The 27388-nt window shown below is 37.8% G+C and overlaps 1 protein-coding gene across 3 annotated transcripts in view; it reads left to right on the top strand.

The window, feature by feature from the left end:
- swt1 (SWT1 RNA endoribonuclease homolog) overlaps positions 1-27388 on the top strand; it is a 109131-nt gene that overhangs the window by 24779 nt on the left and 56964 nt on the right. For all 3 annotated transcript variants that reach the window (XM_059647826.1, XM_059647828.1, XM_059647827.1), the window contains exons 4-11: positions 2075-2144; positions 4246-5636; positions 6335-6400; positions 10403-10529; positions 12430-12531; positions 13696-13884; positions 19323-19416; positions 25829-25977. In XM_059647826.1, the coding sequence (XP_059503809.1) occupies positions 2075-2144; positions 4246-5636; positions 6335-6400; positions 10403-10529; positions 12430-12531; positions 13696-13884; positions 19323-19416; positions 25829-25977 (2188 nt within the window). The remainder of the gene's footprint in view (positions 1-2074; positions 2145-4245; positions 5637-6334; positions 6401-10402; positions 10530-12429; positions 12532-13695; positions 13885-19322; positions 19417-25828; positions 25978-27388) is intronic.

Below are 27388 nucleotides of genomic sequence, written 5' to 3' on the forward strand. Positions count from 1 at the left end.
AAATTTTCTTATAAATTTAATGTTTCTCACTGTTCTGGTGTTTATGGTTCCATGAAGTTTTGAAGATAATTGAGAGTATTTTCAAAATCTGAGGCATGACCCTGAAGCAATATTGGACTGTAATACAGGAACTGGAAGTGTATTGGATTCTGGCTACTGATATTATTGAGCATATGAACAAGGAACAAGACTAGGTTACTCAATCCTTTTGAATTTGCTCTGCCATTCAATAAGATAGTAGCTGATCTGATTTATAATTCAACTCATTATGCCTGTGTATCCCCAATTATCTTTCTGATTCTTGATTACTGATCTACTTCTCCCTTAAAAAAAATTAAGGGTTCTGTATCCTCTGCCTTCTGAGGGAAGGAATTCAGAAAACACTTAAATCTCTGAAAGCAAAATAAAATCCCACCTCTGTTTGAAATGGGTGACTACTTATTTTTAAATGATGATCCTGAGATCTAGGTTCCATCACAGGAGCAAACATTCTTTCAGCAGCCACCTGGTCAAGTTCCTTTTAGGATCTATATGTTTCAGTTAAGTCGCCTCTGACACTTCTAAACTCAAGAGGATGCATGCCTGGCCTATCTAGCCTTTGCTAATAAGGCAATCTGCTCATTCCATGTAATCACATAAACCTTTAATGAACTGCTTCTAACATGTTACGTCTACCTGTAAGTACTGTGACCAGCACTATGCGCAGTACACCCTAAATGGACCCACCAGTGCCCCTGTATAACTAAAGCATAACCTCTCTCCACTTGTATTCAGTTCCGCTTGTGATACAACATAACGTTGTTTCAGACTTCCTAATTACTTGCAGTACCCGCATTCTTACATTTGCAATTCATGTGCTAGAACACCTAGACCTTACTATCCCAGAGTTCTGCAACCTGTCACCATTTTAGGTTATATGTTTTTTTGCTTACTGCTAAAGAGAGGACAATTTCACACTTTCCCATGTTGTACTACATTAGCCAGATCTTTGCCCATTCATTTAACCTATCTATATCCCTTTGTAGGCTCCTTATGTCCTCTTCACAACTCACTTTCCTATGTACCTTAGTGTCAACAGCAGATTTAGCACTCGCACCTTCAATTACTTCATCCAAACCATTTATGTAAATTGCAAAGATTTGAGGCCCCAGCATTGATCCCAGTGGCACACTATGCGTGACATCCTGCCAGCCTGAAAAAGATACTTATTCCGACTCTCTGCTTCCTTTAAGCAAGCCAATCTTCTGTACGTGCCAAAATGCCACCTCCTACACCTTGAGCTTTTATTTTCCTCAATAAACTCTGATGTGGCACCTTTAACAAAAAAGCTTAAAAACTAAATTCAATAAATCGACCAGTTTCTTTTTAACTACAACAAAGTTACCTCTTCAAAGAACTCTAATAAATTAGCTAAACGTGATTTCCCTTTGACCGAACCATGCTGGCTCTGCCTGATTTCCTTGAACTTATCCAAGTGCCCTGTTATAAATGTATTTAATAATAACTTGCAGCCTTTTTGCTATGATGGATGTTAAACAAACTGGTATGTAGTGCCTCCCACCATTTTTGAATAAAGGATTTACGTTAGCTATTTCCTGATCTAGAGGAGCTTTCCCTGAAACTTGAGTTCAGGAAAATTAAATTTATTTCACATGGTATTTTCTTTTTAAAAACTGTAAGCTGAAATGGATCAGACCCTGGGGACTTGTCAACCCGTAGTTCCAGCAATTTACTTATACCGTTTCCCTCGTAATTGTAATTTTCTTGCATTCCCCCTTCCCTTTAATTTTCTGATTTGCACATACTTCCAGCACACTACTTGAATCCTCTTGAGTGAAGATGTATGTATATATCTGTTCAGTTCATCTGCTATCTTTTTATCTTCCATTACTAATTCCCTACACTCACTTTCTATAGTACCAACACTTAACTTTGTTAATTATTTTCTTCTTTAAATTTCTGATAAATGTTGAGTTTATAATAAATAAGTGAATTAATTTGTAAATGCATGTGTGAAATATAAGACATTATGAACTTTTGATTTCATATTGCTTATATTTTGTTTCTTCATTAGTTCTATCAGGAATTGGATGATCCCACAAGTCTCAGACTGTCGATGGAAGAACAGTCTCAATCTTCCTGGTCTAGGTTAGTGTTGGAAACTTTTTGAAATTTAATGAATAATTAAGCACTGTACTGAGAGCATTTTAAATCCGAACATTCATTAGTGTAATGCCTGTCTTGAATTCTTCAGACGTCTCTTGGGCAGCTAGGAATAGGCAACAAATGCTGGCCCTGCCAGTGGTACTGACCTCTCTTGAGTGAATTTAAAAAAAGAAATAATTTGCCTAATCAAGATCTTGTTTACCTGCAAGTAATTTATTTGGATCTAATTGAAGATATACTAAAGTTATGCACCTTGTATAAAATAGCGCACCTCCTGTGAAATTTCCATGTCCAGCTAGAGGATAGTGTGAGGTAGAATTGGAGATATATGACTTAGCAAGGGATAAATTTTAGGGAAACAAAAGAATTTAAATTGAGTAAAGTTTTCAATTGACATACTGGATGAGTATTCTTCTTTGTTTTCTTTCTTGGTGGAAAGTAAGCATGGTGATTAGCGAGAAAACAGTGGTAGTTCGGGATTTGACCCTTTTGAGGCTGTGTGTAGGATGAGGTTAAAGAACAAATAATGGTACAGCACAGGAACAAGCCTTTTGGCCCACCAGGACTGCACCGACACACGATGCCTTTCCAAATTTAAAAACCTTTTGCCTCTATGCAGTCCATATCCCTCTATTCCCTGCGTATTCATATATCTGTCAAGGTATCTGTTAAATGTTCCTTCTGTATGTGCTTTCTCCACCACCTCGAGCAGCGCATTACAGGCATGTACCCCGCTTTGCATAAAATTCCTGTCTCTCACCAAACTGGCAGAGTGTAGAGCACATCTAATGCCAACTTAATTGGGTACCAGTGGGTTTCACAATTTGATATAATTCTGATTATTAAAGCAAATATGTGCTCACAGAGCTGCAGACCTTTCTGCGTCCAGTTTAAATTTGGCTCAAATCAAAAACTCTCAAACAGTTGTGGACAGAGGCACAATTTTATCTTTCATCTGACAGCATTTATAATTCAAACATAAAACAACACTACAGTAGATGTTTAGTCGTTATAAGGTTATGATTGATTGATTGCTGTATGTTCCAGCTGCAATTACTTTTAGAAATAACAGAGTGAACACTTGTTGAAAGCCGATGAGAAATATTTCAACAATTGGAATGGCCACTATATCCTAATGGTATGTCTTGTGAAATTATAGGAGATACTTTCAGCTTACGACCTTGGTTCTGTGCCAAGCCCATACTTCGAGTTGAAGTTGAGGTTTTTAACTAAAACCTTTAATAAAGGTTTTGAAAAGCACAAATCATAATTCAGTGAATAAATTCAGTGTATTCCAGTCAAATGTATTAAATTTTGAAAACTTTAAACTTTTTAAAACCCTTATGATAACTGAGTGGTAAGTGGCAGATTTTTAAAATTGTAATTCAATTATTTCACTAGATTGCACGATTTAAATGGGTTGTATAAACTGCTCATTCTGGATTTTTGTCACCTTCAGAAGTTATTGGTGGTTTTTGCTGAACAATTTTCTCACACCTTATATGAACTCATATCCTCTATATAGCTACTTTTATGTGTCTGTCCTCTTCATTTCTGATTGGCTCTTTTACTTGCAGCGAATCATGAAAATGTACTGTTGAAATACTTACACTAAAGTATGGCTAAGTAGTTGTGATAGCAGAGTATGTGCTTCTTACATGGCTATTAACACACTGTTATTGAATTTCCCTTGATGTTTGATGTGATGATTTGGACGTCCATGTGACTGAGTACAGTTGCTTATGATGAACTTTGACATCTATAACCACATGACAGCTAAAAAAGCTTGTTTAAGAGTGCTAAAATTAAAAATAGACTTTTAATTTTTTTTATGTGCTTACATAATTTCAGTTCTGATGAAGGATCACTGCAGTCAAAAAGTTAACTTTGTTTTTCTTTCCACAGGTGCTGCCAGACCTCATGAGTTTCTCCAACATTTTCTGCTTTGTTTGCTTTTTAATTTGTTATTTTGATAATGGCTTAGTATTGTACTCTTGCATTTTCTAGTGCTGCGAACGCGTTAAAGCATCTGTTAAGTAATCCAGTGATTAGGACTTTTTGTTTTTTGTTTTTGTTTACCTAGACACTTGAAGGAAAAACATAAAGCCAGATCGGAGAAGTTCAAGGAGGCTCCCATGCAAGATCCAGCTTTTTCAGTGGCAACGTCCTCTTCGTATCCTGAAAAAATAAAGTCTAAATCAAAGCGAAAGAAAAAACACAAGAAACATTCACATGAAGAAAATAGCCAAGAAAAGCACCAAACGTCTACAACTACAAAACCTACTTATTCCGCAACAGATAGTACTGGTGAATTGCCATGGTGTAAAATATGCAAGTCTTCTGAATTCTGCAGACATGCTCTTAAACGCAAAGCAGTGTCATCAACTGAGGAAGAAGATCTTGAGTTGTTGAAGTCAAAAGCAAGTTGCTCTTCATATGAATCTTTACAAACTGGTTTTAAAGACTACGTAAGCAAAGTATATTCACAAGAAGTTAAAGGAACTACTGGAAAACATGAGAAGGACAGAAGTCAGTGCTGTGCAATTAAATCTGTGCATGGAACAAGCAAACTCACTGTTTTGTGTGATGAACTGAAACATAAGGAAATTGAAACCAAAGAACAGACAAAATCTTCAACAGCGTTGCATAAGAAATTGAATAATTCAAATATAAAACAAAACTTTAAGGATTCGTATGAAGCTGTAAGAAACTTTGAAGAACTAGATACCACCAAAAACAAATCTGATATGTTTGTGAAGTTGCATGAGAAGCCTTGTAGCTCTGGAAAATCATTTGATGTGTGGAAAGTAACCAGCGCGCCCCTGAAGCCTGTCAAAAATACAAGAAATTCTGGTGAAGGTTCAAAAATTCCAGAATCTGTTATTTGGGAGAAGTGCAATAAAATATCTAATTGCTTGAGAGAACGCAGAAAAAAATCTAAAATATTGGAACAGGCTGGCAATGAGTCCAGCACAGTAAGAACGGCATCTTACTTAGCCAAAAATTTGGGAAAACCCAATGATCAGTTAAAATCCTCAGGGATTGAAAAACCGAATGTAATTTCTAAGGATCAAAAAAGCTCTGAATTGTTTGGTAAGAATTACAAACAGTCATTAAGTAGCGATTCTGAAGGGACCACAAGAAAAGGAGTATCAGAATATCCACAAAAGCATCAGCTTGAAATCATGGATTCAGACTTAACTCAGAAGTCTGGGCTCTTTGAAAGAACTGATGTGGCAGTATTATCATCAAATTCTGAAAAAGTTGAAGAATTTGAAACTCCAAAACAAGCTAAAAAGTTTAATAGTTTTAAAATTCTTAAAAAGGCCTATGCTACTGATGCCTTGTCACAGCGTATTTCTCAAAAGTTATTAACTTCAAGTGCTGCTCAGTCAAAGTTTCAATCTTCAGACAATGCAACAAAATCTGCTTCGAAACAGCAGGATCATGTACTGTTTGCACATCAGCTGGTAATAGAAATTTATTTCCTTTCCGTATCTGATGGATCATAATGTTTATAATGATTTTTAAATAGATAAAATAGAGCAGCAATGCAGAACATCCAGATTTAGCAGACAACTTAAGCTGCAGCATTTAATTTGGAAAATCGCAGTAGTCCTCAGTGGTGCTACATCTGCAAATGAATTGAAATGCTTAACATAAAATTGCTTTTTAAAGCGCAATAGTGTCCAAAGTTTCTTTTACAGCCCTTTCTGGTTAAGCATGTTCATATTTATCAATATTTCCTTCTTTTGTAAGTAACTGAAAAGCCACTGTAATTGCCTATAAATGACAAATGTTGACTATAATATAGTATTGACCTTATTGTTCCAATTTAACATTTAGTTTTTCACCATATTGATGTCTGTAATGTCAAAAACAAGTTTATAAACTCCGGCCTTTTATTTGTGACCATGTAGCTCTTCTGAGCTCATAGTATAAATTGAACAAGAGAATATGATTTACTGTAACAGGGTATTATATTAATGTTGGATATTTGGTAAAAAAGTAGATTACTTTTATATTTAGCTGATGCAGAGATGAATGAACTTGAGTGTATTTATTACGAAAAAGGCAGCTTAAGTTAGACCACCTTGCAATGATTGTTATAATGATTATAATGGTGTGCCAGTTTAACCCTCTTGTTACTGTGTTTTAATCCTTCAAGGATTCTCAGAAATGGAATTCATCTACAACTTTATCAGATAATGTGGATATGGATACTGTTCAAAAGGTGGGTGTTTTGTTGACAAAGCACCCAATAATTGGTATCACTGCTAATTTTCTAGACCATCAATAAAACCATTAGAATCAATAACATGTATAACTTTTCCTTTGGAAAGTACTGTTGAAACTTAGATTGTTGTTAGGCTAATGGTTTTCAAGTTTTTTTTTAAGTGTTTGGATTGCTAAATTTTAGGTACATTACATAGAAATTTATTTTAGTTGAGAGCCTAATGTAGGCAAACCACAAACGAAAAATGATGGTCATTGTGCTATAGTTTTGGACTGTTACCATCTCTGGGTAATACAAGTTCAATAGCTACCAAAATATACTGCTGCTCGATGTTGCTGTTTCAAAGGTTACTTTTTAAATTGTTACTGTGCTGCACAGAACTTAGTTCCTGGAGATGATTTGAATAATTTTTAAAATTCCTGCATTGGAACTTTACATCTGAATTACACTGCACGGTTACTTTTCACAAAAAGCTGAAAGTTCTTTCTACAGCAAACCAATCAGTATATAATTTACCTATGAATACATTGGCGTATTGTTTTCAAAAAATCTTTTAAAAATTGTAATGAACCATTAATGATAAAATTATTAATAGAATACGACTTTTACAATTCTTTTCCACCCAATCCCAGCCATGTTAAAAGAACTCAGTTCTCTCAAGTCCAAGGTTGGTCATCTTCAGCCATTGTTGACCTGCCCACAATTTTTAAAAATGTCTTAAATGATGAAAAATACAAAACATCTTGAGGTGCACATCTCTTTTTTTCCTTACAGTAAATGACACTACTGTGCAAGATACATTGAATTTTTTTTGGTACACTGAATATGTTAAGAGCTATCGTGATTCAAACTTTCTGATGTTAATAATTGGTAAGTAGTCTGTGGGATGGCAACATTGAGGAGCAGTATAAATTGGATATTGTATTGATTCTGTATTGCACTGCACAGTTTAAGGCCAAAGACAATTGTGTGACAATTATATTACAGTTATCACTTTTTATCTTCTGCAGCTCAGTAACATCAAGTACTTCAAAGAAAAAGCTTTAATTGTGATGTAGTTAAAATGTAACGAATTGGTCATTTTAAGACATTGGGTTCCACTGGCATTCCATTTTAAACTAACCTGAATTGTTAAATTACTGGGCAATAGAAACACTTAAAATTAGACAATTGTGACATTTATAAAATGTAGAGGAAAATGATGAATTTGCATTTTTCAATATTAGAAGCCTTATCTGAATGTGGGAACACTTGTTATTTTTTTAATAACTACGCTTCTCGGTGATATTTTATCATTTGTAAACTTTTCTGGCTGACGGAAGAATAATTGAATACCAGCTAAGGACTACATTTTCCCATCTTAGTTCCTTCAGAGCTAGTACTGAGGGCAGAAGAATGCAGAGATCTGTGCAAGTTGCAATTAAACAATTTGCTGACTTGTCTCTGAAGTACAGGACTTATATATTGCATTTTATGGGCCAGTTGCATTTCTTCCCTGCTCTGCCCCAAGTCTCTGACTATTGAATATTTTGTAACAGGGCTGATATTACAAGAGAGTATTTCAGGGGTTAGTTGGTAGTAAGTCCAGCTGCACTTATTTATCTTGACATGACTATTTAAGTTTTTATTTTGTAGTGTCAATACTACAGAATTGATGCTTGCAGTGTGGGGTCAACTTGCTTGATGGTTGTTGACTGTAAGTTGGTTGTTGAAACAAGTTTATCAAATCTCGCGCTTATTGCACGATAAGGTTGAGTGTGTTTCTACCTGTGGCAAGCTTTCAAATAATTGTAATCAGCATAAAGCAAGGATATATCATAATAGTTTGTCAGGGTTAGAGAGGATTGTAAGGCTTTCCTCTTGTTTGAGATGGTTATTGCCAAGCAGTTATATTGCATTCATGTTCATTCATTCATTCGTCGGCAGTCCTTCGCAGACAGGGCTGACTGACTTCCGCTCTGAGGGTACTTTTACCAAAAATGAAAAGCTAAGTTGCCATAGTCCCACCAGACCACAGTGCGGCTCTATCATTAGTGAGAGATAACTGGTTGTGGATTAACAGGGTCACTGCACCTCAGGCAAGGGAAGAGGTTGAAAAGATGAGCCTTTCATGGTAACCTCAGACAGTGCAAGAACTGAACAATCGCAGCGTCACAAACCAAACCACCCAGCCAAATAGAACTTAAGTGTGTTTTTGTTTTTTTTCCCCTTGAAATGTAATGTAATAATCTTGTGTTAGTACATAATACATAGATAACCAGAAGAGTACAACGTACGAACAGACTAATCAGACTACCATGTCTGTGCTGACCACGATGTCATTCTAAACTAATGCCATTTGCCCTGCACATGGTTCATATGCCTTTCTACTTCCTGCCTGTTCATGTGTCCGTCTTTAATGCCTTTTGAATGTTGCTGTCATGTGCTTCTACTACCTCCCCAAACAGCGTGTTCTAGACATCATCTACCTGCTGTGTAGAAAAAAATTGCCTTGCCTATCTCCTTTTAAACTTTCACCCTCTGCCTTTAAGCCTTGTATTTCATATTTCTGCCCTATCCATGCCTCTCATAATCTTTTAGAATTTTATCAGGTAACTTCTCAGCTTGCAGCAGTTTGCCCACTTGTTCCTTAGAGCTAATATATTCCAATTCAGGCATCATTCTGGTGAACCTCTTCTGCACCCTCTCCAAAGCCTCCATATTTTTTCTATAGTGTGGCAACCAGAACGACACAATATTTCAAAATCATGACAGTTTTCAAGTAATTGTATAATGTGCATGTTAGTTTGAATATTAATGAAGATAAGTGTTTAAAGATTTTATTTTCATGTGGACAATACATCAAAAATACTCTTTCCTTTCAATTACTGAACTGAGGTAACTGATATGCCTGAATTACTGTGCAAAGTCAAGATAGTCAACAGTGAACAGTTTGTACAATGAAATAATGATGTCAGTGGTGCAACATTACAGCATAATTTGCACACTATGATATAACTTAGAAATAAAAGTTCATTGGAAATTGTGGAGTTAGAAATTTGTTTGAATTTAATTAATCCAGTCTTTGAAGAAGGTTGATTTCAATTTAACGAGCATGTTATCCCTTGTGAATGCGGAAAAAATAATTTGTAGTTTAGGTATTGCTTTGAAAAAAACCCTTCATTTCATGTATGATGTAACTCCCTCAATTAGATGTGACTGCCAATAACAGCCCAGCCAAATCCTCCATCCCGGACAGGCCTTGGAAATATTAGTACAATTAAATATAGATGTAATTATTTTTGCAGAAACAATTATTTGATTATATGAATTTGACTTTGATAGTATTGTACACAGTTGACATGCATAATTACCATGGAAAGTAAATGTTGAGATTTTTATTTTAATTTACTCCAACTCAAAAAGATTTTTAAAATTTTAAATATACTTTTAAAAGTGGCTATGAAACATGGCAATTTTTAATCGTGGAAGGCAATTCAGTATTTGGAGGTCTATATTCATGTCTATGTTTTAACTAATTGTGTGTTTAAATATATATAAGTCCTTTCTAAATGTCATTGATTGCATTCTGATGTAAACACATTGACTAATGCTATTCATACTAAGAATTCCCTTGACAGCTGCATGTAATCTACTTGGAATCATGTGGATTACAACCTGCTGAACATGGTGCAGTTTATTATTTATATTTGCGACTCTGGAAAACTGTACTTACTTTTCCATGTGTGGAATGTAGAATAAAAGTTTTATTCCCGATAATGTATGAGAGTTTGGCTTATTCAGAATTTACTTGCTCAAAACTGACTGAAAATGAGGACCAAATCTTTAGATCATGGATTTGTCTTATAAATTGCAATTCTGTCTATGGATGTTCAAATCATATTTTTAACATCACTAAAAATAGCCAGTATTCCTCATTTCATTAGGTCTCATGGCCTTATTAGAAATTTTTTGCTTCATTTCGCATTACAACACTAAAAGTTATTTTTCCCTTGAAAGATGGAGATAGTAGAAGAGCTACAAACAGCTAGATATGAAAAAGTCTTGGAGGTGGAACTAGGACAGAGCTATGGAGAGTTAACAAGCATGGAGATAGACCCACCTCAGGAAATAAAAGTATGCTCAAGTAAGCTACATTTAAATTATTTTTTTCATCTTTTTTTCCACGTTCTTTACCTCCTTTGGTATACTGTCTCTATAAACAATGCTCTTTTTCTAAATAGCATTTTTTCTGAGTGATCTTTTCCACTTTTTAAAAAAAAGGAAAAATTCCAGCTCATAACAACAGTTGCTGGAGCATTTTCTACTATTATTAGGAAGTTTGGCTAATTTTAAGCCTCATTATACTTAAAACAAAAAGGAAGTGTTTGCTGTATTTTGTATTCGTGTAGTTTGTAATCCCCCAATTGATGAAAATGAACAATTATCAGTCCAGAAATTGAAAGAAATTACTTCAACCAGAGTTGTAAATGTTTTGTTGAATGCGTACAGGCAAATTCCTGTTCTTTACCAGTTTTCATATTTTGTTTCTTTGTTCATGGGGTGTGGGAATGGATGGCTGGGCCAACATGTATTGTCCCTTCCTAGTTGCCCTTGAGAATGTGGTGGTTTTCTGCTGCCTTCAACTTTTTGCTGTAGGTACACCCACAGTTTATTGGGATGGGAGCTGCAGGATTTTAACCCAGGAGCAGGGATGTATTTCCAAGTCAGGATTGGAGGGCAACTTATGGGTCATGGTATCACGTATCTCTATCCTTGTTTTTCTAGATGGTCATGGGTTTGGAAGGTGTTGCCTAAGGAGCCTAGTGAATTTTTGCAGTGCATCTTGATGATGGTACACAGTACTACAACTGAGTATTGGCAGTGGATGTGGTGCCAATCAAGCAGATTCTTTGTTTCCTGGATGATGTCAGTCCTCTTGAGTGTTTTTGGGCTGCATTCAATCTTCTTGTTTCTGACTTGTGCCTTGTAGTTGGCGGAAGCCTCTGGAGAGTCAGGAGATGAGTACCTGCTGCAAGATTCCCAGCCTTTGACCTGCTCCTTTAGCCGCAGTATTTCAATGTATAGTCTAGTTCAGTTTCTGGTAACCTCCAGGATATTGATTGTGGGGGATTCAGTGACAGTATCAGTGGCAGTTTTGTTGAAAGTCTTGGAAAATTCCATTGCTTTAAAACAATAATTGTGGCAAATCACAAGATTAATTTTCACGTGTTATTTTGGTAAATTGTGGGCACATATGCTGGTAAGGCATCCAATTTGAGTGGAACTTCTTCCAAAGTTTTTGGCAGGGCAGAAATAGAAGTTTCTGCAATAACAGTTGTTTGTCTTCTCAGCTCTTCTCTAGGATATACTGTCCAGGAAGATGTAAAGAAAAGTGAGGATGAAAAGAAAACCATGTCATACTTTGTTTTTAAGTAATTCATGGGGTGTTGGCATCCCTGGAAAGCAGCATTTATTGTTGGACAGCTTTCTATGTAATTTCTGAGGGTAGTTAAGAGCTCACCAAAGTGCTGTAAGTTTTTCATCTGAATTGGTACAAATGGCAGATTTCCTTCCCTCAACGACATTAAAGTACTACAGCCATCAGTACTTTAATTGCTGATGCTAGACATTTAATTAACTGGTTGAATTGATTTGAACTCTTACTGAGGCCTCTGGCTTTTTTTTTCATTCCCGGGAAGAGGCCAGCATTTATTGCCGATCCATAATTGCCCAAAGGGCAGTTAAAAGTCAACCACATTGCTGTGGGTCTGGAGGTAAAGATGGAAGTTTCCTTTCGTTTCTTAAAGGACATTTGTGAACCAGATTGGTTTTTCCAGACAATTGGCAATGAATTTACGGTCATCATAAGATTCTTTAATTCCAGATCTTTATGGAATTCGGATTCCACCACCTGCTGTAGAGAGATTTGAACCCAGCACCTCACCCCTGACTTGTGCTACTGCCCTCACTTAGTATGAGTGTTCATCCGAGAATGAAAAGGAATATTAATTTTCCTTTTTCTCCCCTAAATGTTGACTGTTTAGCTGAAGCTTCTTCGAAGTCTGACATTCTGCTTGTACTGGATACCAACATTTTTATCAGTCACCTAAACTTTATTGTGAATATAAAGGACCATGGAGTTGCAGGTATGTGAATATATGTTTAATTATGAAATTAATAAAAACAAAGCTACACGTTACTGTCATTCTAATCGTGTAAAATGCAAACGTTTTGTTTGAAATATTTAGTACCTCTTCAGACTAAATGTTACAAATTGATTTTGATTTCAAAAACAATTTTAGTAAAATATGTAGGTAATATTTCCCGTTGGTATAAAAGGGACCTAAGAGGCAACTTTTTCATGCAGAGGGTGTGTGTGTGTATGGATTGAGCTGCCAGAGGATGTGGTGGAAGTTGGTATGATTACAACATTTAAAAAGCATCTGGATGGCTATATGAATAGGAAGAATTTAGAGGGATATTGGCCAAATGCTAGTAAGTGTGACTAGATTTATAGAGGGTATCTGCTTGGCATGGATGAATTGGACCAACGAGTCAGTTTCCATGCTGTATATCTCTATGACTCTACGAAGATGGTGGACGTGTAGTCCAATTTAGAAACCTAAGTAATTTCATATAGCGCTCCTCAGGTAAGGAATATCAGTGTTGTTGGTTTACAGTGTGTCTTTTGGAATCTCATTGAAAGCTATTTTAATTCGTTATCCCAACATTACACTTTTTTTTAAACAAGAGTGTTACTTTATTATTGTTGCATGTTGCAGTTGATATTTTGTTGGAAAAGGGATTTTCATTGTTAAATATAATTGACATGTCTTGGATCAACTGATTGGTGTTTTGAAATAGAGATGATACTGTGTTGAACAGGTCATCATTGAGTTTTAGATTTGCTTAGATAGTAATATTCTTGCTTGCTTTGTTAAACTTTTGAATGGGTTCATTCAAATGTCCTTAGATTTATGCACATGCTACAGCATTAAGAGCTGTTTATTCTAACAATGTGCTGAAAAATCCACCTATGCCCAAAGGTAGCAAAGATGCCACTGTACTGTTCGTGAAACAAGGAGGTGTATCCATTGACTGTTCTCTTCCTAGTGCTTCAACTGTCTATCCTTATACTCCGTATAACTGGGACTTGGGTAACTTAAGCTAAACAGCTTCAAATGTATTGACATGATAGGAAAGGTTCTCTGATGACAGCTTCAATATCTAAGTACTGTCTAAATAGGAGACAGACCAAATATCAAATTAGTAAACAATGAAATTGTACAGTTATACTCTTATAATTACAGGTGTTGGTTTCCCAATTATCGTCATTCCATGGGTAGTTCTACAGGAATTGGATTCCTTAAAAAATGGAAAGCTCTCCGGAGGTGTGAATCGTAAAGCCATACCTGCTGTACAGTTCATTTACTCCTGCTTTAAAAGCCGACATCCACATGTGTGGGGGCAGTCCATGCAACAGGCAGCTCAAAAGTTCTGTAAGTTATTATAGTGCCATCACTGCAACCTTTTGGAGATTTTTTAAAAATCGGAGTGCATTCACTTTGACGGCTTATTATCTTGTGATTGTCAACAAATAAGTATGAGATAGAGGTCTAATATTGGAGTGCAGTTTACCGAATGACAAATGCAATCAAAAAACCACATTTCAAAACTCTACGTATGTCTTACTCTTAATTTTGTTGTTCTCTTGTTGCTTAATCATCACCATCCTATTTCAGTGCCACTGGATCTTTTGTCAGAAATAATGTATTTGAACTTTTTATTTGTTGTGTCAATTTTCTTCCTTGTTTTGTCTGCTGAACATGGAGTCCTGTCAGTGTATGGGTCCATGGGCACCATCATATTCCACTATCTTGTCCAGCGGGCATTTTTCAATATTTGAGCCGTTATAGTGTATGTTGTCACATTACAATTGTGGGAAGAAAACAGTCAGGCTTAAATGTATCTTCACCTCACCCTTCCATTCAAGAACTCTCAGCAGAGATTATTGAATAATAAACTATAATCAGAAACATTGTGATCAACAAGATGCAATTTTTAAAATTATGAATTTGACTTTTTGATGTGAAAAATATCAAAGGTAGTAATCACATATACTTCAGTCACCTCACAGTAGTTATTGAACAATTGAAGCAACAGCCATGTGCAAGATTGACCTGATTTCATGTCAATTCAATCATGATGGGCAGATTTTGGATTCCTATTTTAAAAGAAACCCCTACATAATCATCTGTATAGGGAAAAGGTTTTTGCTGAACTTCCTTAATACCCTACACCACTTAGCACATTCATTCTCCCATATACAAGGCACAGAGCAAAAATGAGATGTAATACTCTCCACTTGTCTGGTTATTTGCTGCTGCAGATAACACTGAAGAGGCTCAGCATTATTCAGGGCAAAGCAGCCTGCCTGATCAGCACCCCATCCACCACCTTAGGCACCCCCATCCTCCACTGGCATGATATACCTGCAGTGTGTACTGTCTCCATGATTTCCTGTAACAACTTGCCAAGGCTTCTTCATCAGCCCTTCCTCACCCACAACTCTACTGTTTCAAAAAAATGGCAGCAGATGTTTGGAGACACTTTCACTTGTAGCTTCCCATCTAGGCTACACACCCATCCTTATGATTTTTTTAAAAAAAGAATGCTGTGGGATGACCTGATCATTCTGATTAACAAGTTAATAAATGCACTTGTTCCTATAGGCTATAAAGATCCCATGATAGTATTCTTAAAAGGCAAGGGCGTGTGATTGTTTGTTTGTTTGTTTAGAATTAGAATTTATGTTCATGTGTACTCAAGTAAAGGAATGCATGAGTACAGTGAAAAGCAGTCAAAGTCATCATTCTCTGGCACCATCTTGGTTACAAAACTGTGACTGCTGCCACAGCAATGGCCTGCTCTCACTGCCGATTCTGAGCTGCCGCATCCTCCAATTGCCAGGAGGATTCTGCATGGCCGTTTTCACCTCATTCACAATACAACACCACTGTAAGAACTTCAGTTCAGGAATGTGACACTATATTCTAAAAGGTAATTAAAGAATGGCAACAAAATCTTCAGCTTCCCATGGGCACCATATTCCCGGTAAGAAGTTAAAAGGATGCTCCTTTACTATTGCTGGGTCAAAGTCTTGGAACGCCCTCTCTACATACACTTCACCAACACGGACAGCAGTGATTCAAGAAAACAGTTCATGATTACCTTCTCGAATATTTATAAATGTTGATTTTGCCAGTGATGCCCACATCCTGTGAATTAATTTAAAAAGATGCCATTATTAATGTTGAGTAGTGCTTGAATATGACTTGTAATAGTAATGGAGGTAAGGTTCAGATTTAGCTACATATTTAATTTTATTTTATTACCAGTGTATTTGTTAAAATTAACTTGACCAAGTCTTTCCTAAGGTATTGAATTAATTAGAAATATTTTGCTTGTCTTCCACGTCTACGATAAAATAAAGGGAAGCCGAAAGTAGCAACATATGATTGCATTTTATGATAGTTACTGTAGGTGGCATACATTTACTAGAAATAATTTCAATGGTGCAAGAAACAGTAAATTGTATGGTAGCTCTTAAATTCAAATTATCTATGCTGTATTTTGTTTTCTATTTAATTTACTTTATTTCACAAAAACAGTAGTGACTACACTTCCAAAAGTAATTACTTGGCTATAAAGTATTGCAGAATGTTTTGAGGGTGTGAAAAGAAGTTTCCCTTGTCTCTCTGACTGACAGCCAAACATCTTAACCAGATTTCTAATAGATTCCCCAGTGTTGTTACTCCTAGTAAGTCAGACGATATGTTTTGTCTCCTTTTTTTGCTTTGTTATTAGCCCCATCTTATCTGACAAACAACTTCTCCATTAATACAGATAGCCATTGGTGCAGTTGACAATTGTCAGTCTCGGTTGTAATAGAATGGTCTTATATCCACAACCTTCTGAATCAGGCAAGTATGCAACTGTTAAGCTGAGGAGAAAATGAGAGAGAGAGAGAGAGAGAAGGATTGGGTAAGGAATGAACAGAAATGTTTAGCTGAAGTAATTTAGTAGGAAGGAAAATAGAAGGTTGCTGGGAGAGATAAGGAAGAACATGGTTGAAGGAATAGTTCAGGTGCCAGAAAGAATAAGTGCTGTGATTGGTGATTGATTAACTGATTTATTGTTGTCACACATTCAGAGATAAAGTGAAAAGTGTTGTTTTGCATTCCATGCAGGCAGATTGTACTACACAAAGTGCATCAGGGGAGCATAACAGAATGCAGAATACAGTGTTGCAGCCAAAAAGAAGGTGCAGAGAGATCAGAATTGACATATGAGATATCCATTCAAAAGTTTGATGACAGCAGGGGAAAAAGCTGTTCTTGAATCTATTCGTGCATGTATTCAAACTTTTGCCAGGTTGAAGAGAGTATGACCAGGGTGAGAGGGGTCTTTGATTATGTTAATTGCTTTCCTCAGACAATGGGCAGTGTCGATGGAATCAATGGTTGGAAGGCTCATTTCCGTGTTGAACTGGGTTGTGTTCATGACTCTTTAGTTTCTTGTGGTTTTGTGAAGAGTAGTTGCCAAACCAATCTGTGATGCATCCAGATAGGGTGCTTTCTTTGGTGCATTCATAAAAATTGATAGTCCTTTGTCGACGTGGCAAATTTCCTTAGCCTCCTGAGGAAGTAGAGACATTGTTGTGCTTTATTGACTGACGTGTGAACCAGGACAGATTGTTGCTGATCATCACTCTCGGGGAGCTTGATGCACTCTACCATTTCTGTGTCAGCGCTATTGATGGGACGGGGCATGCCTCCACTCTGCTTTCTGAAAGCAATGACCAGCTCCTTCGTTTTGTCGATGTTGATGGAAAGATTATTGTCTTTACATCATGCTGTGTTCAGTTCATCTTCCACAATTATATATTCCACAATTGTATAGTTTAAGGTGAAAATGTTAAAAGAAGTCAGAATCCATCAGTATTGAAGTTGTTATGAAATGATTTTTTGTTTCTGGTCTCATTGAATGCTTTGGCCTATCTCCTGCCTTTATTGTTCTTTTGTGTTCATTCATTAATTAAAATATCTCCCTTTTCATTGCACCCCAAACTATCCCTGCCTGTGATACACAAATATTTCTCTTAATTTTAAAATTGGAAACAATTGCAAAGTCATCAGTTATGTTGCTCAGTCATAGTTATGACGCTAATTGTATTTTCAGTGGGAATTTGGTATATGGCTCAGGGAAGAAAATACAAACTGTTTCAAGATGTAGCTTAATTTCTTCGTGTAGCATGTGGTTTTTAGTGAGCAGTAATTACTACTGGCCATTTGGTGTTGGGTAGTTTGAGTTATTCCCAGAACTAATTACATCATATTGGCAGCTCTCATGGAAACTCTGAACTGATTGTTGGGGGTTGATTAACCATTGTTACATGTAGACATGAAAAGTTCTCTTTTCCCTCCTCCCTCCCTGACTTAAGTTGCATTTGTTCTGTCTCCAATATTAGCCCATGAATCAGGTCATGTAGTTATAGGACGGCAGCACTAAATTTCTTACCTAGAAATTACTGATGCTCAGGGTGGGGAGGGTGGAATTTTTTCCTGGTTGCTTTCATACTCTTCTGAAAGAAGATGGTTGTTGGTGAGCCACTATTTCAAGATTTTCTAAATTGCGAGAGTTTAGTCAGGCAATGTTTGTGGCCCCACCATCTTCAGAACCTTGCTTCATGACTTCCCTACAATGTATTCACTGATGATTTCATGGTGTTCAGTTCTATTTGCAAATCCTCAGAAACTGAAGCAGTCTGCCTGTGTGCAGTGCAACCTGGAAACATTCAGGCTTGGGATTTTGTATGGCAGAAATATTATTTGGCAGTGCCAGGCTGTGACCGTTTCCAACAACAGAAATTCCAAACATCTCCCTTTGAGGTTCAAAGACATTACCATCATGAAATCCGCACTTGGTAATGTCTGGGGTGGGGTGGAGATGATAGTTGCTGTTGACCAGAAATTTAACTAGACTTATCACAAATACTGTGGCTGCACAAACGGGTCACAGGCTGCGATTCATGCAACAAGTAACTCCCCTCCTGAGCCCCCAAAGCCTATCTGCCATCTACAAGACTCTAGTCAGGAATGTGTTGCAGTACTCTATTCTCCTTGTGCCTGGAAGAAGCTTGATACCATCCAGAACAAAGCAGCATATTCAATCATCACTCCATTATCTGTCTTAAAGAATTATTCCCTCTACCCTGGGTTCATATTACTGCCCATTTGTTACATCCACACAATGCATTTCAGAAACCTCAAACTCTACTGATGTCACTTTCCAAACCAGTTACCTCAATATCCTAGAAGAACAAAGGTATGTTCTTGATGTACATGAGCCACACCTTCTGTAAGACAACACCATTCTAACTTGGAACCATATCGCCACTTTTTCATTGTTACTGCACCAAAAGCCTAGAATGATCTCCCGAACAACACCTTTGGTGTACCAATGCTTTGTGGATTGCAGTGTTTCAAAAAGACAGCTCACCATTTATTTCTAAAGTAACAACCAAGTTGAAGAAAAGAAGTTTTCAGCATATGCTTTGAAATAGTAAATTCTAAAGTAAATTCTTAAAGTTACTGTAAATTTTGCCGCATTTTAGACAAAATGCTTTTGGTTGCATTAGTGAGAAAGCAAGCCATTGGCTAAAAAGCATTTTCTTAAAACTGCAAATTAGTATTGTGTTTTAGTTTGGTCATGTGCATCGAAAGTAAGCTGAGTTAGAAAGTGTTCTAACAAGTCAAAATAATGAAAGTCATGTGAAATTCAGCTGACTTCTTTTATTTTACATTGCTAATAAAAAAAAGTTAGTTGCAGTCATTCAAATATGTAAGGTGCCTCCTTGTGAATTTTATCTCCATAGGTGGCTTACGTGAAGAAAACAATGATGATCGCGTGTTGCAGTGTTGTTTACAATATCAGCAGTTATACCCTTCTGCAGATGTCCTCCTGTGCAGGTAAGCTGGTGCTGTAGAATTCATTGTCCGTGTAATTACACACACTGTGTTAATCAGTGGTAAAATAAATAGGGGCTGAAATTGAACAGCCTCTGAAAATGTGTTTGTAAATTATGTTGTGGTGTTGGCTTGTTGATTGAAATTAAAACTAGCCTACAGTTATTTAAATGTAGCCTGCACCTCCTACAATGGAGCAACATTGTGACTGCAGTATTTGATGGGTGCCATACAGGAAAGAGACTTGCCCATGATGATCATAAAGAGTAGTTCCATGGTTTTCAGATGCTGCATTGTAGATCTTGATGGAGCTGCCTGAGCCCTAAGCTTTACGATTCTTTCAAATCGGTCAACTGGTCTTTCCTTCCTTTTAATATGCTTTTTAAAGTCCTCTTGGTCATCCTCCCTAACATGTAGCTTGGTGTCAAGTAACATTCACTGCAATAACAATAACGTTGTAACATTTTATTTTCTTAAACGTGCTGTGTATATATAAGCTGCTGGTGGTTGCAAACTCTCAACTTCCCAGACAACTTTCTAGACAATCATGACCTAGCTATGCCTCTCACCATCTCAGTTGCAGTTGGTTATTTGCATTTTTCACTACTCTCTTTTATTGGTGCAGCTCGCAGTGTAAATTCCATAGTGTATTCTCGGCTGTCTGTGATCTCCAACAAGCAAAAAACAGCTGCCTCAATTTTACACAACTTCAATCTTCTGGCTCAGTCTGTAGCCTGTTTTCAGCTGCTACTTAGCTTTTGTTTTAAGATTTGTTATGATCTCAGACTGGACAGTCAAATTTACATTGCAAACTGAACACAAAATGGTAACTTTGGAACAAAAAAGACAAAATGTGATATCCAAGTACTCACTAAGAGAACAAAACCATAAGATTCTATATCAGCAGTTATACCCAGCAATAAACTTTCCTCTACAAAGTTAGAACAATGATACAATCTATAATACAAACATACGGATACAAGATTTACATTCTAAGACCGATAATTGGCCTGAAATAAATATGAATAACAGACAAACTTTTGTCAGGCACCTCACAGGTCACTGGATATTCCAAATGTGATCGAGACAGTTCCCATGAACTTCTCAGCAACCAGCCCGCCCCACCCCACCCCAAGGGTGGCTGTTGGTTTGTGGGTTACACTGACACCTAGGGGTCATCTTTGGTATGTTTCTGATACACAGTAGAGTGACTAATGCTTTTGGATACCCAAAAAGCGCAATCCGCCATTACCTCTGCGACAGACCACCACAAGAAGACATAACATGGAGCCACTCTAGTCACCCTACTGTACATCAGGGACATATCAGAGATGACCACAAGAATACTAAAACCCCTAGGTATTAGGGTAACCTAGAAACTGATAACTACTGACGAACATAAAGAATCCAATACCCACAACCCTAAAACTAACGTAATATACAAATTGCCATGCAAGGACTGTGGCATAGGCCAAACTGTAAGAAAACTGATAATAAGGATACACAAACACCAACTAGCCACCAAGAGACACGACTAATTTTTACTTGTCTTAATATACCAGGACAAAGAGAGACACAAATTTGACTGGGACAACACATCCATAATAGCATGAGCCAAACAGGGAATTCTTGGAGGCCTGGCATTCCAACTGGAACTCCATCAACAAACACATTGAACTGGCCCCGATGTACAAACCACTGAAAGACAGAAATGGAAGCAATGCCAACTACCCCAGAAAACTGAGGCATATAGATAATGGGCGGAACAGAACACCAACACTTCATCGGGGCAGCAGGCGGGCATTGATGACGTTACCTACCTGTGTGACAATATGTCTGCAATCAAACACACCAGCTCAGCGAGCAAGTCAACATCCTCCTCCACAACCTAAGCTACAAATCTTCTCAAAAACTTGAAGCACCTACGGGTGCAACACCCTGAAACTGGCCTGCAGATGGGAGACCAAATGCCATCTGTCTGAACGCAACCCGCGAACAACAATTCTACCTGCATGAATGCCTCAGAAAACAGGTACTACCAATGAGTAATTTGCAGGCACGGAGAGCAGCTGCACAGAATGATAAGGGTTATGATCAATGATCCCCACAACTGTGTCCACAAATACAAGCCAGAAATTGCACGCCATAAAAGAAATTTGTGCTCCAAAGCAACCAACCAAGAATGGACAACCACACTGGAACAAGCCATCACTACACAACAACAAAAGGCTAGAAGAAAAGAATAGCCTTACAAGAAAAACTAGCTGACCTCATGGACAACATGGAAACACGGATCAAGAACATCTCAGACCAACCACTTACACTGAGAAGACTGCCCTAGACGTGGACTGAATTATAACTACAGAGATCCAAAAAGCTGACTTGCTGGCCACACTGGAATCAACACTGAAGAGCAACAGACTCGCGGAGGAAATACAACAGACCATCAGGTAGACAATAGTCTCAACACTGAGCAGAAAAGGCAAGTGGAACACATTTAACACAGAAGAGAAGAAATCCCTGGAAATACTCCAAGGAAGACAAAAGCATCATATTCTTATCGACAGACAAAGGACACATGGCAATCATCCTCAGAGCCCTTCAGCTAGCGCACTACTAGCAGATACTGACACTTAGTAACATATAGCGACAAACCCAACAGCGTAGTTAGGGAACCGAATTACAACAACCCTGAAGAAATTACACAATTCAGGAGATATCAGCAACACAGACTAGCAAAAGGTGAAGCCAGAGGGATCCAAGAAACCCTGCTTCGATGGAATCCCCAAGACACACAAGCCAGGGATTCCCCTCAGACCTATTGTCTCACTACCAGCCACACCACCATTTTGACTAGCCAAAGAACTACAACGGTAACTGAAATACTTAATTGACAACACTAACCACTCCTCCCATGAAATCTTCAACATCAAGAATACCAGAAAAGGAGGACGAGATAATGGTATCCTTCGACATAACAGCACTATTTACATCCATAAACATTGACCCAGCCAAAGAGACAATTGCTGTACTGCTGGACGAATCGGGGAGACAGGCACCCCACAACATCAGCATCAACAAGGACAGCACCCTGAAACTGCTGGATCTGTACCTCATAACCCACTTCACCTTCAATGACCATATATTCAAACAAATCAATGGAACACAAATGGGATCCCCAGTTTCGGACTGATTGCAGAAGCGATAATGTTAAAGTTAGAACGGACGGCACTCCCCGCTATACAACCAAAACTCTGGGTCTGCTATGTAGATGATACCTTTTTGTGATTATCATACACACAAACTGACACACAAACAACATCTTTACTGGAATAAAATTCACAAAAGATGAGGAGAACAATAACTGACTACCCTTCCTAGACATAATGGTAGAGCGCAAGAACAACCGGGAACTCCAGGCTGGCACATTCAGAAAGACCACACATACGGATCAGATACTTAATTAGTCCAGCAACCTCCCAAACACACACACACTGAGCTGCATCAGGACGTTATTTGAATGGGCCACAGCACATTGCAGCAAACTGGAAGCGCGCAAAACAGAACAGGAGCACTTATATGGAGTGTTTAAAAGAAATGGAAACTCAAAAAGCACAATCTGCTGTTAGGGCACGACATGGCCAGACACACTAGTCATGCTCCCATACATCTGAGACAAGTCAGAGATGACCACAAGATGATTCAGACCTCTAGGTATCCAACGTAGCTCACAAACTAACAACCACCCTGCTACAGCCACTGACGAAAGTAAAGATCCAAAAACCACCACCAATAAAATTAACGTAATATACAAAATACCATGCAAGGATTGTGAGAAACTTTTACATAGGCCAAACTGGAAGAAAACTGACAGTAAGGGATACGCAAACACCATCTAGCCACCAAGAGACACAACCAGTTTTCACTTGTCTCAATACACTTGAGCAAAGAAGGACACAAATTTGACTGGGACAACACATCCATAATAGCATGAGCCAAACAAAGACATGCCAGGGAATTGCTGGAGGCCTGGCATTTCACCCGGAACTCGATCCACAAACACATTGAACTGTACCCAATGTACAGACCATTAAAAAACAGAACTGGAAGTGATGACAACCACCCCAACAAACTGAAGCATATAAGTAACCAGCAGGACAGAACACCAACGCTTCACTGGAGATGCACTGATAATGTTACCTAGCAGGGTGACAATGTCTGCAGTCAAACACACTGGCTCAGCAAGCAAGCCTACAACCTCAATATTTTTGCAAATTCAAAAACTAATCAACAACTTCAACTTCAAATGCCTATCAAAACTCAAGGAATACAACAAAATTCATAGGTACCAATTCTTCCACCAGAAAAAATTAAGCTTGGAGATCCATTTGATAGATCAGTGAATTGGCAGATTTGGAAAGCACACTTCTTAAGATTTTGATCAGCTTCAGCATTGGAAGCTAAATCAAATGCAGCACAGGTTAGATAGGATGGACATGAGATCATTTGTTACAGAGGCACCAGATCCGTAAAAAGCATTTGGTTTGACAGCCTCAGCTTTTGATCAACATTTTACTTCAAGATCAGATACAACACTGAAAGAGCCATGCTTCAATAGCAGACATCATCTTCCAGGACAACCTGTGATAGTTTCATTCATGACCTGTATCCACTATTTGAGCCTGCAACTGTGGAAACTTGTAATGGGAGCTCATTTACAATTGAATTGTCAATTGATGTCTTGGATAATAAGATCCTGTTTGATTATAACTGTTGAACAAACAATCTAAATATAGTGGCTCCAGACTCTAGAAAATTGTTCAAGATCCATGAGGCAACAAAAGTTAAATATAATACAGCACTTTCTATAGTATATGTTGACTTCTTTAAAGGTGATGTGGACTTTGACTAGAGGAAGTGGACCTCTCATTGGAACAATATATTGCTTGTAATAACACCAATAAGCAATCCAATACCACGGCATCTTATTGCATCCAGTCTTCTGCCCCAGTGTGTCTGTCTTGTAGGAAAAGAGGTCACTTCTTGAAGACATGCTGTAGTTTGAAGAATATATAAAGGAACAAATCAAATTGTTTCAATTGCAAGAGTTACGTTCACGTTTTGGAACTGAACCTTGAAGAAGTCATTGCTCCTCTTTTTTTTGAAGGTTATTCCCTTGTACTAACGATGCATGGATGGACTACTACTCTTGTTCCCAGGGGAAGTAACAATGGTATCTGACTTTAGTAATGGAGTAGAAATACAACCAGTTCATAATTCTCATACATTCCGACCATTACATCGCCAAATTATTATATTCCAACCATTACATCGCAAACTCTAACCCAAAGGAAGTCAACCAAAGTAAAGAAACAGAACTAACTTTACCTCAACTAATTCTGTACCATGTTGTAGATTTTCTTTAACCACTTCTCAACACAGATCAATCAAGTCAAACACTTGAAAACAAATTGGAAAGATTAGTGTAAACCGCAACAAATTATTAAAAAAAATCTAATGTTCATTTGAGAATCTATGTAGCTGTTAATGTTTATGATATGGTGGTATAAAAAGTTGAGGCATGATGTGCAAGGACTTCAGGACCCTGGACCATTCTTGCAGTGATCAGCTATGCATCACTGGGTATAACTAGCACAGTGAGAGTCGATTTGGAATACATTAGAACTTTGGACAGTCGAAGATACACCAGAGTGAGACTCTTTGGAGAAAACACAGACTACAAAATGGACAGAACACAAGGAGAACATTGATTAATTCTTTCCTAACCTAACTATAAATCAGGGCCCAGTGTATCTTTGTATAACATGTACAACAATATATAGCAATGATTTACCCTAATGTTATTTCGAAGTTGCCTGAAGACGGTTCGTGACTGCCTTCTTCTCAAGCAGCTTGGAAAAACCCAGACTCGTAATGTAGTATCAAACTGCTTTTGCATTTCTATTCATTTTCAACTACACAAACAGTGTTCTTCAGTTGCCTTTTTCAGCTGTTTAGCTAAACAGTACTTTCCTGAATGGAGCTTGTTTCTGTCTCTATCCTCCTCTTCTCCAGTTGCCTGTAGCCTTTGAATTGCTCTAAGTGAACACCTTGAAACAAGCCCTTGTCCTCTTGCTGGATAGAACCAAACATTGTAATCACTTGAAACTGTGTGCCCTATACATTACAATGTTCAGTGTACAAGCTGACACCAGAAATTCCATGTAACTAAAGCTAATGAACTTTCATCACATTTCTGAAGTTGTCTCTCTCGGGAGGGAAAATGAAAGTTGTTTATGTTTTAAGTAAAATTGCTCATTATTTAATCAATTACTTGAAACCAACTCCAGAAATTTCCATAACACTGTTTCTGTGGAATAAAGCCTTTTGCTAACATGTGTTTTATCTCCTGCAGTGATGATAAAAACCTTTGTAGTAAAGCCTTGGTAAGCAATGTCAAGGCTGTAAGGAAAGTTGATCTGTTGACTGAGTTAAGTGACTTGAAAACCAATAATGATGTCCCAAACACTCAGGACCTTAATGCCTTCAATCAATCTCCATCAGGTTGGTCAATATACTATGTTTCACTGAATATTGTTTTATTAAAGGTCAGAGATTCCAAAAAATTGACTACCTTATTTTACAAAAAGTCACTACTGTTTAGTTGCCTGAAACTCCAGTCTTTATTGAACAACGTTGGAATGCTAAATCTCAGCATTTTGTATTTGGCATCCTAGCATTCATCTTCTGTTACCCTCATAGCTTCACTCCTTCTTCAGCAACTCCCACCCTTCTGTTTCATGTGCATCATGTGTTCTTCTAACCCTGGTCTACTATGTGTTCCTTTCTATTCATGGAATCTGGATATTGGTTGAGTAAGCTATCACTTATCATACATCCCTAATTGCAGTAGTGACAAGCTGCCTTCATGAAGGACATCCATAGTGCTGTTAGGAAGACAGTTTCAGAATTTTGACCCAATGACAATGAAGAACGATATTCGATTCCTTGATTATCACTAAGGGAGGTATCAATTTCCTCACCCCAGTTCTCAGGAACTGTCTTCCTAAACTGCCTGCCTCAGTTCGCCCCTTTTTAAACATCTCAAAAGCCTATTTTTTGATTTGTGCCTCTACCGACATCTCCACTTCCCCACTTATATTTTGCTGTCCTTATTTACTCCCTTGGAAAGCAGAGTTTATTTTTTGTTTGATTGTATCATTTATTGTCACATATATTCATTATAAAACACAGTGAAAAGTTTATACAATTGCCGTGCATAAGTGCCATTCTCTTTTTAAAAAAAAAGTTACAGAGACTCCAACTTTTCCTTTGCCACACTGCAGTCCCGCTCCAGGCTTCACCAGGCCACACCATACCACTGACCACTGTCATGCTTGTGGGACATAGACATGGCTGGCTGGCCAGCATTTATTGCTTATCCCTAGCTGCCCTTGAGAAGGTGATAGTGAGCTGCCTTCTTGTCCTGTTGTAACAACTACCAGCTACCAAGCGCGAGTGGCATAGTGGTTCAGTGATTCGCATGGCTGCCTCACAGCACCAGGGTACCTGGGTTTAATTCCAGCCTTGGATGACTGCATGGAGTTTGCACATTGGATACTGTTGTTAGTTTGTCTAGACACAATGCTAACAGTTTCCTTCCACGGTCCATAGGTGTGCAGGCTAGGTGGATTGGCCATGCTAAATTGCCTGTAATGGGTGGGTTATAGGGGGATGGGCCTGGGTGGGCTTCTCTGAGGGTTAGTGTGGACATGGTGGGCTGAAGGGCCTGATTCCACGCTGTAGGGATTCTATGAAAAGAACAGAAGAAGTATAACCTCCTCATAATTCTGATATCTTGCTACGATTAGTTCATGGCAAGTTCCTTCAACCAGATAGCTTCCATTATATTGGAAATGCAAGGAAACAGAAAATGCAAGGTCTGTACCGGGTCATGGATTTTCCAGATCCATCC

This window comes from Stegostoma tigrinum, chromosome 8, assembly GCF_030684315.1.
Source record: "Stegostoma tigrinum isolate sSteTig4 chromosome 8, sSteTig4.hap1, whole genome shotgun sequence".
NCBI classification, from domain to species: Eukaryota; Metazoa; Chordata; class Chondrichthyes; order Orectolobiformes; family Stegostomatidae; genus Stegostoma; species Stegostoma tigrinum.